General features: G+C 38.1%; 2 protein-coding genes, 2 long non-coding RNA genes and 1 pseudogene across 11 annotated transcripts; 1 reads left to right on the top strand and 4 right to left on the bottom strand.

Annotated features, from left to right (window-relative positions):
* Window positions 1–180: 180 nt before the first annotated feature.
* On the bottom strand, window positions 181–1,628 carry LOC118878403 (uncharacterized). 5 transcript variants are annotated; one of them, XR_011604725.1, is made up of 3 exons: window positions 1,189–1,332; window positions 925–1,140; window positions 181–744 (listed from the first exon to the last, which is right to left on the bottom strand). It is a non-coding gene; the product is annotated as an uncharacterized lncRNA (long non-coding RNA). The 5 variants fall into 5 exon arrangements; XR_011604727.1 differs by having other exon boundaries at window positions 181–684; XR_010654899.2 differs by having other exon boundaries at window positions 181–1,140; window positions 1,189–1,628.
* Window positions 1,629–2,984: 1,356 nt separating this feature from the next.
* Window positions 2,985–4,061, bottom strand: LOC139353361 (apyrase-like). Its single transcript, XM_070997305.1, has 3 exons — window positions 3,557–4,061; window positions 3,161–3,350; window positions 2,985–3,051 (listed from the first exon to the last, which is right to left on the bottom strand). The coding sequence occupies exons 1-3, from the start codon at window positions 3,900–3,902 to the stop codon at window positions 2,985–2,987; spliced, it is 603 nt and encodes a 200-aa protein (XP_070853406.1). The 5' UTR covers window positions 3,903–4,061.
* A 664-nt stretch (window positions 4,062–4,725) lies between these two features.
* On the bottom strand, window positions 4,726–6,788 carry LOC139353477 (apyrase-like; annotated as a pseudogene).
* Window positions 6,789–6,874: 86 nt separating this feature from the next.
* LOC118878407 (uncharacterized) lies at window positions 6,875–8,583 on the bottom strand. Of its 4 annotated transcripts, XR_011604729.1 has the most exons (3): window positions 7,891–8,010; window positions 7,627–7,842; window positions 6,875–7,446 (listed from the first exon to the last, which is right to left on the bottom strand). It is a non-coding gene; the product is annotated as an uncharacterized lncRNA (long non-coding RNA). The 4 variants fall into 4 exon arrangements; XR_005014967.3 differs by having other exon boundaries at window positions 6,875–7,842; window positions 7,891–8,583; XR_005014966.3 differs by having other exon boundaries at window positions 6,875–7,829; window positions 7,891–8,583.
* Window positions 8,584–9,469: 886 nt separating this feature from the next.
* Antdh (Antennal dehydrogenase) lies at window positions 9,470–11,023 on the top strand. Its single transcript, XM_017067490.4, has 2 exons — window positions 9,470–10,076; window positions 10,681–11,023. Exons 1-2 carry the CDS (start codon window positions 9,501–9,503, stop codon window positions 10,855–10,857), a joined length of 753 nt encoding a protein of 250 aa, XP_016922979.1. The 5' UTR covers window positions 9,470–9,500; the 3' UTR covers window positions 10,858–11,023.
* The last annotated feature ends 2,844 nt before the right edge of the window (window positions 11,024–13,867 follow it).

Genomic DNA, 13,867 nt, shown 5'->3' with positions numbered 1-13,867 from the left:
CCCTCTTAAAAAAGAAATGTTTGAATGTAGAGTATTAGAAAATTAAAACACAAATTCATGGAGGTATCCCACGTCAAAATGGGGTAACAATTGCGAAAGTTATGGAATTTAGAAGTGCAGTTTTGGGTTCCCATTCTGAAAACCATTGGAAATACGGAAAAATCGAACATGGAAATGGGATAAAATTTGTTAACAAAATTTGTTATTTATTGGGAATGATTTGATCTGAAAAAGCTCCCATTTCTGCAGTGCCGGCTCGATAAGGTTTCTTCTCTCTCTTTGATGGACGTTATTCACTTGTAGAGAAGATTCGTTGGACGTATGACTATAGCGAAGATCCTCCCTGGCATTGGGAGGACGGCCCTCTCCACCTTCTTTGCAAAATTAACTCCACAAGAATCGCCAGATGAACGAAGACTCTGTTGTCCTGAAGGAGCTTCTAGTAGTTGAAATGGAACTGGAGACTGGTGAACAGGTTCCCGCCAAGCCGCAGAACTGGTGCTCAACATCTTGAACCCCTTCCTCTTCGAAGTCCTCATTATCGATAAGTTTTTAAGCGCCTCTCGGACCTCCTCATCGCAAAATTTCCAACGACCGATCAGATCATTATCGACATAGGCCAGCAGGTCCTCTCTATCCTTGCTATAAGCATTGGCTACGTGGAATTCCCTTGAAAGGTTTCCACTGAAAAATACAATTGTTTGTCGCCATACCGAAATGTCGGCAAGTTTCGTTATCTCAAATCTAAAAATGGCCTCATTTAAATGTTGTTTCACAATCATAAAGACTAAATGTCTAAGTCTAGACTCAAATCTAAAGTTTCAAATTTTCCCTTACACTTATAAGAAAAAATTGTAAAGATTCAAGACTGGACTTAGGCATATAGTCCTTATAAATGTGAATCAAAATTTTAATGTGGCCAACCTTAAATTTGAGTTAACAAAACGTGTCGAGTTTCGAATGCACTAAAAAGCAATTGTGTTTTTCGATGTGATCCTCTCTAAGAAATGCCACGTAGCCAAAGCTTTTAACAGTGATAGAAAAGACCTGCTGGCCTACGACGGTAAATATCTGATCTGACGCTCGAAATTTCATGACAAAAAAAAACTCTGCGAGATAACCGAAAACTTATGAAGAAATCTATTGAAATAGTTTATATTTGTAAAAAGAAATTTAACAAAAATTTACCGAAAATACGGAGTTGTTCACTGGACGAGCTCGGGTGTTGTACTGAATGTAAAACCCTATGGCTAGACGAACAAGGCCTTGAAGTTTCGTAGTTTGCCTACTTTGTTTACAATTTCCATTACGAAACGAAAAATATTTTGTTGAAAAAAAATACGTTTTAAATGTTCTTTGTCTTAAAAAAACTTAAGAACTAAACTTAAAAAAAATAAAAATGCCACGGGGCACATATTGGATCTTAGTGTGCATGTAGGCCTTCTATGAAATGTCGAGTAAAAATTTAGCTATTACGATTTGCTCTGTGCTCTGATACCTTTAAATGTTCCTGTTTTTCCTTATATATCTTGGGATGACTTCAAGAACCCACTGATTTCTATGACACAAAATACCAAAACAGTGTATCATCGGATAATATTTTTAAATTATTTAAAAAGCTAGTTAATTTAAATACTATATTGCCCTTAGTGATAATATTTAGCTGATCTTGCAAGAGGTAAAAGATCAAAGAAATTCGTCATGTGCACCATGATGTATACGTTATGACCTTTACTGGCCATTAAAAACCAGTAAAGCACAAAAATTACAAGCGTTGTGTTGACAAATGCCTTAAGTTCAGTTACCAATCCATCCACAACAGCACCCCTCGATTTTTCCCAGCACTTCTTGGACCGTCTTAAAAAAGAAATGTTTGAATGCAGAATATTAGAAAATTGAACCACAAATTCATAGAGGTATCCCACTTAAAAATCGGGTTACAATAGCGAAAGTTATGGAATTTAGAAGTGCAGTTTTGGCTTTCCATTCTGAAACCCATTAGAAATACGAAAAAATCAATCATGGAAAAGGGCTAAAATTTGGACCCTCTTAAAAACGAAATGTTTAAATGTACAATATTAGAAAATTGAACCACAAATTCGAAGAGGTATCCCACGTCAAAATCGGGTTACAATAGCGAAAGTTATCCATTCTGAAAACCATTATTTTAAAAAACCATACAAATTACTAGAAGACAGGAATAAAAACTTATTTCCCTCCCTAAAGCCCCTCATTAATTCAAACAACCACTCCTATTATCCCTCAACTATAAGAAATCTCGTCAAAAGCAACTTTCCAAAATTCAAACTAATTCGGATCCCCGAAAAATATATATTCTAATGCAGAATATTAGGGAATTCAACCACAAACTCATAGAGGTGTCCCACGTCTAAATCGGGATTCAATAACTCAATATACAGTTTTTGGTTTCGACCTTAAAAACTCTCGGATAATACGGAAAAATTAAACATGAAAATGGGCTAAAAATTTCACCCCTGCTTAAGTTCAGATTTATAAAAAAATTTAAAAGAGATTATTTACTTGTTAATCGCCATTTTGTTGAAAAGTAGGGCTAGGCTACGATAGTTTTAATACATCGATAAATGTATGGATTTGATACCGGCTGGCGAACGGGCACATTTAGCGGCCATGTGTAAGCTTCCGCATTTATTGCCTCGTCGTCCTTTGAGGAGGGCATAGCTCCGGAATAAATCTGATTTACAACGGCAATCAGCCCGAAAAACCCTTCTACTTGTAGTGCCGATATCCAGACCGGGCACTTCCCATATATTAAAATGTTTAAATTTTATTATTTTTTTTATTACGTGTCCAACGTTTCCTTGTCTACGTAAATTTATTTGGGAGGTAGCTCCGAGCACTTCCAATTCGTCTTTTTTAAGTACAGCACGGCGACAGGCTGCAGTTACCCAGTTCATGGAGCTGGTTTCGCAGTCACAAGCGTTACATTCGTTTGCGATGACCACTCAGGCATGGTCCAAGCGTAAGGTGGACAATTCTGACTCATCCTCGCTGATGCTGGTGTTACTGTCTCTGCAGACCATGAGCAAAAAGCAGTGTTTCCATGAATTGATCTAAAATAGGTTCAATTTCTCGAGTGCCGGCTAAAATTTTTTGGGACTGAAATAGTTCCTGCTCTTACCCAACAACCTCGAAGAACTTTATAAATGTGGTGCACATGTGCGGAGGGTTCATTCGTCGACTGAGATGTCGATGGTGGCACTGTCTCTGCAGACCATTAGCAAAAAGCAGTCGAAGGAAACAGATGGAGTACACTCGCTGAAGCTCAGTGATGCCACGTCTACTGCTAAGCGGAATTATACTACGAGGAACTGAAGACGAAGAAATGCAGTCACAGATGTTACATTCGTTAGTAGTGACCACTCCAGAGCTACGATCTTCCGGCTATACCTTTGTGTAGGGAAGACGGACTCCTCCACCTTCATCGCAGCAATTAACCTGACAGGGATCCCCACAACTTTGACCGTTTAACGCGAGTTTTGGAATTTTTGAAATGGTTTTTATACCTTATGCACACAGAAGGGGTCAGCGACTTTTTCCTCTGCGTTTTCGCTTATTACGCCGAAACCAATCTTTCCATTCGCTAGGTATTCCATGACCACCACGCGGTACCTCTCCTCCATAGCCAGTGGTCCATACTCGGGCACTTGGCACTTGGAGCACCGAACTCGGACATTGGAGACGCGCTGACCAGCGGGACCGGTCAAATCAAAAGCAAACCGAAGACCGGAAACTTGCAGGAATCTGGAGGATCTGGGCGAGGACGAACTGACGTTCATGGGCGCCACACCGTGCTCCAGAAGCTCCACAATGTGCTTCCCACGAAGAGTTAGGGCGACCAATCGATTCTGCCAGGGGCACATGGCAAAAAGTTGCTTATAGGTGATGTCTGCGAAGGAAAATTCACCTAAGGATCAACACAATACAATACATTTTTAAAAAATACTTGACTTTTTTTCTATTTAAATATTTTTAAAAAGAAAAAAAGTAATCTATAAAATTAACCCATCTTTATATACTTACGGAACATACAGAATATGCCTACTACAAACCTAACCAGCTAAAATTTAATTAGAATTCTGCAGACTGATAAAAAGATTTTGGCCAAAAATAGCATGGGTCTTAGCATTTTCTAACCCTACTAATAATTCATACGAAGTCCTTTTTTGGATAGGTGAAAGAGCTTAAATCAAACTCACTGCCAGCTGAAATGGGCACTCGAAATGTGCCCTGCGAAGTCAGGGCTATGGTCACGTTACTCCAACTGTTCTCGAGGGACGATGATGAAGCATCTTTGACAAACTGTTGGTTTTCCGGGGGTTAGGATCAGTACTTTAAGGATACAATCAGCCCACACTTACCGTATGAAGCATTGCATCCGTGAAAAAGTTCCCCAGATTGCACTCTCCACGGCTGCACTCAACCTGCTGGAGGTAAACACGACTTTCGCCCACGATCTGGTTGGCGTATGATTTCATCTCGATTTGCCACGGCACCATAGCCTGCAGTACGATATCATCTTCAAAGGAAAAAATTATGAAATAAATGGTAATTAATTTATAGTACACAATTTTGAGCCTTCGAGGTTATAGATCAGTTATCTGTATTGTACATTAATAAGTTTTCTGAATTTAATACCAGACCTGTAAAATTATTATTAAGTTCAAAACACCCAAGAAAAACCAATTTTTTTTTCTTTGAAAAGTTTATTGGGGCAAATGCAACAATTTGGCAGCACAATTTATTTTGCAGTGCAGTGATTAGTTGAGCACGGTGATGCGTCCATCGAGACCCTGGTTGATGGGATCAAGGTGTTCGGTGTACGAGATCAGGGCATCCAAGTCGGTGACTCCAAACCTGCCATCGAAAAAAAGTGGATAGTGATGAGAAACAGTATGGAATAAGAAAAGAAAAGAATTTAATAAAACCCTTCCAAAATATATATTCTCATATACAGAATAATGTTAAGATGGGCGTAGTGTACTTACTGGATATCTGTGCCCTCGGCGAGCAAGGTGTACCCATCGCCGCCCGCCTGCAGGAAGTTGGGCGATGTGAGGCAATATAGTTGGTCGGATACCAGGGGCTCGTACTTGGGCACCTCGCAGTCCGCACGGATACAACCCGCGATCCGACTGGCTTGGTGTAGTCGTACTTCACCCGAATGCCCGAGAACTGCAGGTTAATATACGATCCGGTCACCCCGTTCTCAAGGTCCACCTTGCTAACGGCCCACTCCATTGCCTCCACTATTTTGCTGCCCGGCAGATTGTAGGATACCAGGGTGTTCTCGAAGGGTGACATACTGACTATATGAGCGTACGTAAGACCTGCAGACGGTGAAGTTGATTTTATTAAAAAACTAGCATTAAATTGTAATATCCTGATAATAACTCATACTTACTGCCTCTGTTGAGTGGCACGCGAAGTCCTCCGATGTTCATGAGTCCGGCGGAGACATTCGTCCAGGCCTTCTGTTCATAGGGAGCCATTCCCACGAACTAAAAATGGGATAGGTATATAAGTATTTATGCTTTCAAAAAGTACACCACTTACAGAATGCACCATGTCGTCGCAGAAGTAGTTGCCCAGGTTGCACTCTCCGGCGGCACAATCGTCCTTGGTGTGGTCCACTTTGGTGGTGCCCACCACCACCTTGCCCATTTCATCGACCGTCACCTTCCAAGGCGCCATGGCCTCGAGCACCACCTCATCTGCGGGGAGCACATCACACAAATATAATACACAATATACACTCCATATTTTAACTATAATCAGGGACTTTCACAAGTAGCACCAAACAACAAGCACAAGGTACAGAATGTATACTAGCTTCAAACAAAACTTAAAACTTGTATACACAAAAAAAAAAATCACTTGGATCTCACAGGGAAAAAAATAAGCACAAATAGGAAAAGGGTACTTAAGCAATGCCATAAAATATGTAATCATAATAAATCATCAGGTGTATATACATTTTATAAAGCAATTCGCGGGAAATGACCGTGTAATAACTACTTGAGAATTATATTACAGTATTGTCTATACTGAGGCTTACAAACATACAGTTTTTTTTTTATATTTGAAATTTATATTGTCCGATTCCTGTATTTAAGATGTAATGCTTTGAGAACTATAATATTATATGAACTATTTTTTATAAGTACGGACTTTTTTTAGATTTGTATTTATTTAGTTGCAAGGGTAACTTGACTAGTAGTTTATCAATGAGTATAGCTATCATCAGAAAGCCCCATCTAAATGTTCTTAAGTAAATCACACATAGAAAAACCGAATAATTTTAGATAGTCACGACTAGTAAATATGAAAAATTCAATATACATTGTGCAATAAAGATTCCCACATTATAGAAAGATGTGATTCTCCCCAAGTTACCCTACTCACTTATCAATGAGATGTATCTATTTGCACTGACCTTCGGGCACGGATTGGTCCATGTAGAGCGGATCGCCCTCGAAATCCAGGACATCGCCGTTGTCATCGAAGTAGACGATCAGGTTGCCCACGTAGCGGGCATAGGCCGAGGCCTGGACGATGAGCACGCGATGGCCGGAGCTGTGGATCACCTCGGTGAGGTAATCGCCGGCGGGGCTGTGGGAGCCCACGATGACGTCGATCCAGTCGCCGGCATTGGCCGCGATCTCCTGGTCCACATCGTAGCCACAGTGTAAGATCACGATGATGATGTTAGCCCCCTGGGCCTTTAGCAGCTGAGCCTCCTCGCGAATAGTATCTCAAATTATGGAATCTATAAGTGCAGTTTTTGGTTCCAATTTCTGAAAACCATTGGAAATACGGAAAAATCGAACATGAATATGTGTTAAAAATTTGTTAACAAAATTTGTTATTTATTGGGAATGATTTGATCTGAAAAAGCTCCCATTTCTGCAGTGCCGGCTCGATAAGGCTTCTTCTCTCTCTTTGATGGACGTTATTCACTTGTAGAGAAGATTCGTTGGACGTATGACTATAGCGAAGATCCTCCCTGGCATTGGGAGGACGGCCCTCTCCACCTTCTTTGCAAAATTAACTCCACAAGAATCGCCAGATGAACGAAGACTCTGTTGTCCTGAAGGAGCTTCTAGTAGTTGAAATGGAACTGGAGACTGGTGAACAGGTTCCCGCCAAGCCGCAGAACTGGTGCTCAACATCTTGAACCCCTTCCTCTTCGAAGTCCTCATTATCGATAAGTTTTTAAGCGCCTCTCGGACCTCCTCATCGCAAAATTTCCAACGACCGATCAGATCATTATCGACATAGGCCAGCAGGTCCTCTCTATCCTTGCTATAAGCATTGGCTACGTGGAATTCCCTTGAAAGGTTTCCACTGAAAAATACAATTGTTTGTCGCCATACCGAAATGTCGGCAAGTTTCGTTATCTCAAATCTAAAAATGGCCTCATTTAAATGTTGTTTCACAATCATAAAGACTAAATGTCTAAGTCTAGACTCAAATCTAAAGTTTCAAATTTTCCCTTACACTTATAAGAAAAAATTGTAAAGATTCAAGACTGGACTTAGGCATATAGTCCTTATAAATGTGAATCAAAATTTTAATGTGGCCAACCTTAAATTTGAGTTAACAAAACGTGTCGAGTTTCGAATGCACTAAAAAGCAATTGTGTTTTTCGATGTGATCCTCTCTAAGAAATGCCACGTAGCCAAAGCTTTTAACAGTGATAGAAAAGACCTGCTGGCCTACGACGGTAAATATCTGATCTGACGCTCGAAATTTCATGACAAAAAAAAACTCTGCGAGATAACCGAAAACTTATGAAGAAATCTATTGAAATAGTTTATATTTGTAAAAAGAAATTTAACAAAAATTTACCGAAAATACGGAGTTGTTCACTGGACGAGCTCGGGTGTTGTACTGAATGTAAAACCCTATGGCTAGACGAACAAGGCCTTGAAGTTTCGTAGTTTGCCTACTTTGTTTACAATTTCCATTACGAAACGAAAAATATTTTGTTGAAAAAAAATACAACGTTTTAAATGTTCTTTGTCTTAAAAAAACTTAAGAACTAAACTTAAAAAAAATAAAAATGCCACGGGGCACATATTGGATCTTAGTGTGCATGTAGGCCTTCTATGAAATGTCGAGTAAAAATTTAGCTATTACGATTTGCTCTGTGCTCTGATACCTTTAAATGTTCCTGTTTTTCCTTATATATCTTGGGATGACTTCAAGAACCCACTGATTTCTATGACACAAAATACCAAAACAGTGTATCATCGGATAATATTTTTAAATTATTTAAAAAGCTAGTTAATTTAAATACTATATTGCCCAATCTATTTACCAGAGAACTTGTAAGATACTTAGTTCTTATAAGAAAATCAGATGATGAAAGAACGTGCTGCTAATTGAAAGTGGCAAGCGCGTTAGAAAAGCAAATCGTATACATTTTATATGCTAATTATAATTACTTAATAAGCAAAAATTGTTATTATTACAGCATACTAATCGTTTTCTGATTTGGTTTGACAGCTGGATTATTTTAATTCAGACAAAATAAAAATATACCTAAAAAACGGTGAAGATTCCCTAGAGAATGACTTTACTTATCTTACGTTTACACATTTTGAATCGATTACCTAACATATACGGCTAGGTAAACTTATCATTACTCACATTCGTTCAAGTAATTGAATTAGTATTCACTAAGCACACTGGAATTATCCCACACCATTTAGTTTACTCAGCGTTTGAGTAAGTACAAATAATACCTAGTAAAATTTAATTTTAATAATTTATCACAAGCAGTTTATGAGTTTAATTGAACAAATATTCTACTGTATGATTATCCCAAGCAGACCATATAAATATATGGTTCTTGAAATCTCCAGTATATCTCCCGAATCTCAACCTGAGTGGTAATTCTTAACCAAACTATAAGTTCACAGAGGTCAAAAACAATAAAAACTGTCGTTTCTAGCTATGCAAATAACCCCACCCCGCCTATTTTTCATATTGAGAGGCATGACGGATTGTCTCGACAATGAAAAGGCAGTTTCTCAACACGCTAACGCAAAGAAATGCTAATATCATTAGATATATCAAAGGTACAGATACAAAAATTGATATTATATAAGAACTTTTATAATAGATATAATATATAATAGTGGAATAATAATTGATTTCATGAAATTCGAAATAATACTGATCAATATAAAAAATACTTTATTATAAGTTTAAAAATATAAAATTACAAAATCCAAATAAATTTAAATGTGTGTTTAATTAAAGGATTAGTATTTAAATAGGTTAGGAAATTTACGAATGTTTTGAAGCTTGAGTTTTGGACTTTTCTTTCAGTGTAGTAGGCTAGAACTCGTTCGGAGAGCGGGTGACACGCAATTCAACCATCCCAACAATATATAAGGTGCAGCTACGGCTCGAGATCCGAGCAAATATCGGTGAACATCAAAACGGAAAACATGGAACGCTGGCAGAATCGCGTGGCCGTCGTCACAGGCGCCAGTTCGGGAATCGGATCGGCCATAGCCAAGGATCTGGTTCTGGCCGGGATGACGGTGGTGGGTCTGGCCCGTCGTGTTGATCGCGTCAAGGAGCTGCAAAAGGAACTGCCGGCGGACAAGAGGGGCAAACTATTTGCCCTCTACTGTGATGTGGGCAGTGAGAGTTCCGTGAACGAGGCCTTCGATTGGGTCATCCAGAAACTGGGTGCCGTCGATGTCCTGGTCAATAACGCCGGAACCCTGCACGCGGGTCTCCTGGTGGACATGAAAGCTTCCGATATGCAGAAGGTCCTGCAGACGAACATCATGGGCATCGTATTGTGCACCCAGCGAGCAGTGCGTTCTATGCGGGAGCGTAAGTTCGACGGCCATGTGGTGCTCATCAACAGCATCCTGGGGCACAAGACCATGTCGGCCATGGAGGGTGTGGTGCCGGACGTCAATGTCTATCCGCCCAGCAAGCATGCGGTCACGGCCCTGGCTGAAGGATACCGCCAGGAGTTCCTGGGCCTGGGAACCCGCATCAAGATTACGGTGGGTTTGCGTTTCATTTCTTTATTCCTTATAGGCAGACAATTTATTGGCCCCTATAAAGTGGCATACAGATAAAAATAGAGTGTTATAAATAAGTATAGAGTGTTTATCTTTAAGGGCCTATGTCAATTTAATTCAAGTTTTCAATATCAACATTTTACCTTGTTTTCTTACACTTTCATTTTCATTTTGTTGATATGCAGACAATTTATAAGCCCCTTTAAAGCCACATAAAGCTTAGTTTAATAAAAGATTTAGTTATACTTTAATTATCTTTATTTATCCTTTTGGGTTTATGTCAAGCTAATTCAAATTTTTAATTTCTGAAAAGTAGTTTACTTTTTTTTATATTTTCATTTATTTTATGATTTATGATGAGCAACCTTTAACGTAACATATTTATTTTTTGTAAAGATATACTTAAATGGGGAATAGAATATAATTTAATTATCTTTATATATTTTTAATGGCTTATGTCAAACTAAATTGAATTCTCCATATTTATTACTGAATGACTTTTAAAGTTATTATTTTTGACTATCTATAATCTTCTGTATACAATATATATCCATACTACGTATATAATTCATTGCTTACATTTCAGAGCGTCAGTCCAGGCGTGGTGGACACGGAGATCCTGCCGGACAGCATCAGGGATGCCATTAGGGACCGCATGCTCCACTCCGAGGACATCTCGCAGGGAGTGCTATACGCCATAGCCACGCCCCCACATGTCCAGGTGCACGAGCTGACCATTAAGCCCCTGGGAGAGACCATGTAGAAAACTCCTGGAATCTTGTATTTTTTTTAAATATTTTTTTCTTTAGCTTAGTTGCTTGTTTCACAAGTGTTTTACTTAAAGCACAATTTGCTTTCCTTCATGTTCAATTTGATGATAGAATTTAATATTTAATTTCCACGTCACAATAAAATTTTTGTTTAACCCAGTTGAAAGTGCCAATTGATTGCATTTATTTATATTTTATTTGTACAGCTGAATATTCATGGAAATACCCCCTTTTCTTAACCCATAACAACCCAATTAAAAGCACATAACCCTTTTAGCATAACTTATTTGCGCATTCAACGCTCCGGGGCATCGAGAAATGCATTTTCCAATGGAAATTCCTGCACAAAGATCGGTCTTTTGTTTCATGGGAAAAGTTCTGGAAAATATAAATGCGAGCAACGACAAATGACTTTCCGCATAATGGGGCTGCCAACTAATTGCCAATGGCCGTAATAGCTTTAATTGACAATTTTTGTTGGCCTCCTGCACTTGGTTTTTCGACCAAAGAACACAATTGAAATTTTACCCAGAAAAGGCGAGCTATAAATAGGAAAATAAAGAAGGAACCCACACTGGTAAAATGAAATTCTCTGTGGTCAAAGAGTGTCATGTGCAATTGGGCATCTTCAAGCAATAGCTTTATACGAGGAGGAAACCGAGTCATTAGAGCGTCCTCCTCCATGCCATTCTTGCTACACAGGAAACAAATTCATGTTATTATATTTTATTTAATTTTTAACATATCTTATTGATACAGAATCCCATTGTCATCAAAACTGTCAAAATAACAAGAATACTTTCACGGTCGATTTATTTAAGAAGTCATGAAGTCAACTTTTGTTTTCAATTGATTTAAATGAAATATGTATTTTCCTGTGCAATTCTTGCTGCCGGATGCACACTTGATTTTATTTGCGCTTTTCCCGAGCTGGCGTCCGTCCGGAAACTCAATTTGTCAGACAAATGCGAAGGAGCTGCAGCAGAAGACCATAAAACAGGACCCGCACTCGCTCCAAGGACACTGAAGCATCCTTGGCCAAGACTATTAAAGCCAAGTAAACACTGTTCTCAATGAACTTCGTCTGCAAATTCCAATTGACTTCAATCAAAAGATGACCGCATCAAATAATAAAATAAAACGATTTGTTCGGCCTTTGGACGGGAAAAAGTGCCCATGGCCTTGACCTATTGGGTCTTTGATGAATTTCGGAACTACAGGGTCATTAATACTAACCTACGTGACTTTATCCTTATCCCGTACCCCGTAAAAACATCCCTTCCTTAGGGCCTTGCTGGGCTTTTTGAGAGGTTTTTACCTGGCTTTTGAAGGGTTTTTGCGAAGCTCCTTAATAGGCGTTTTCCTAAGCTTTTTGTTTGACTTTCTTATAAGCATTTTTTCGCAAGGCTTCTTGATAGGCTTTTTGACAGGATTTTTTCTAGGCTTCTTGGTAGTATTTTGAAGAGCATTTTTTCCAGAATTTTTGCTGGCCTTTTTCGCGAGGCTTATATCAAACATTTTTTCCGCAACATTTTTTACGCTTTTGCTGGTTTTCCGCTGGACTTTCTGCTAGGCCTTTTGCGAAGCTTCTAGCTAGGCTTCTTTGCTATGCTTTTTGACCTTCTTGTAGAAATACTTCAACAAGTATGGGATGTATGCAGACACAATACTTTTAAGATACGACCAAAATATTTGTAGAAAACTTTGAGGTGGGTAGGTATAAAAATAACTTGCTGTGGTATTTCATGGTAGCCCCCTCCCCTTTTTTTTCTTACACATTCATTATGCCATTTGTATTATTTGCGAAACTTAAGATTGATAAGTTTTTGTACTCCCTCTCATTTATTTGTTTGCCTCGTTCTTTGTTTGTCTGTTTTGGCCCTCTTTTATCAAAGTTGTTTTGACGGCATCGCAAGGCCGCCAGCTGTCAAAAGTTTTACAAGCCGCAGCCTTCTAGAGATTCCTCAATTTACACATCCCGTCCAGTTCCGAATCCAATTCTAATTAAGCTGTCATTATAGAAACTCGAAAGATTCGTTCGTGCCGGGATAAATCTTGTGTATTATTATAATTAGATATGAGATTCCCGTATGTTTATCAACCGCAAATTGTTGATTAATTAGTTACCAATTTAACGGAATGGTCAGCAAGATATGTCTAATTATTGATGTGAACGATGATAATAAATTCATGCCAGCGGCAATTTATCAGCCGCCTGTTAAGATATATAAACAAGATACATATATGCACATTTTGTTTATCACTTATTTACGCTTTTTTTCTGAGTGAATTTATGCAAATACAATTAGTTCGATTAACCGACATATCGGGCGTGCTTTATTAATATTAGATTTGTATCGAACAGAGCAAAAAGAAAAATTCAACTTAATTTCATTGTGTTAAATTTGATTTGCGTTTTTTTCCCCCGTTGCTGCGCTGTGTGTGCATAAATTATTTGCCAATTTATTCGTTGTCTATCACAAAAAAGTCAGTGATATATAGAATGCAAAAAGTGCAATGAAATTTAACAAATGGCGAATTTAAATAGAATGCGCATCTAAGAACAATAGAATTACAGAAGGCACTTAGGCCGAATACAAATTGAGTGCATTTTTAATTGATCACATGGAAAATGGATTTTCCTTAAAAAATTGAATACATAAACTATTTTGTTGATAATGAAACATATTTAAATTGAAATTTAACATTTAACATAATGAAACATATTTAAATTGAAACATATTTAACATATTTAAATTAAAATTTAAATATAAAACATATTTTATTATTATAAGGCACAGTTCGATAATGAAACATATTTCAATTAAAGTTTAATAATGAAACATATTTAACATATTTAAATTAAAATTTAAATATGAAACATATTTTATTATTATAATGCACAGAATATACTTATATAAACAAGGCTTTCCTAGTTTAAAATGGTACAGTGTAGCATTTTGAACGCCCACGAAAGACCGAAACTGATATATTTGCGATATA

This window comes from Drosophila suzukii, chromosome X (genome assembly GCF_043229965.1).
Source record: "Drosophila suzukii chromosome X, CBGP_Dsuzu_IsoJpt1.0, whole genome shotgun sequence".
Classification (NCBI taxonomy): Eukaryota; Metazoa; Arthropoda; class Insecta; order Diptera; family Drosophilidae; genus Drosophila; species Drosophila suzukii.
This window is presented reverse-complemented; position numbering and strand designations above follow the sequence as displayed.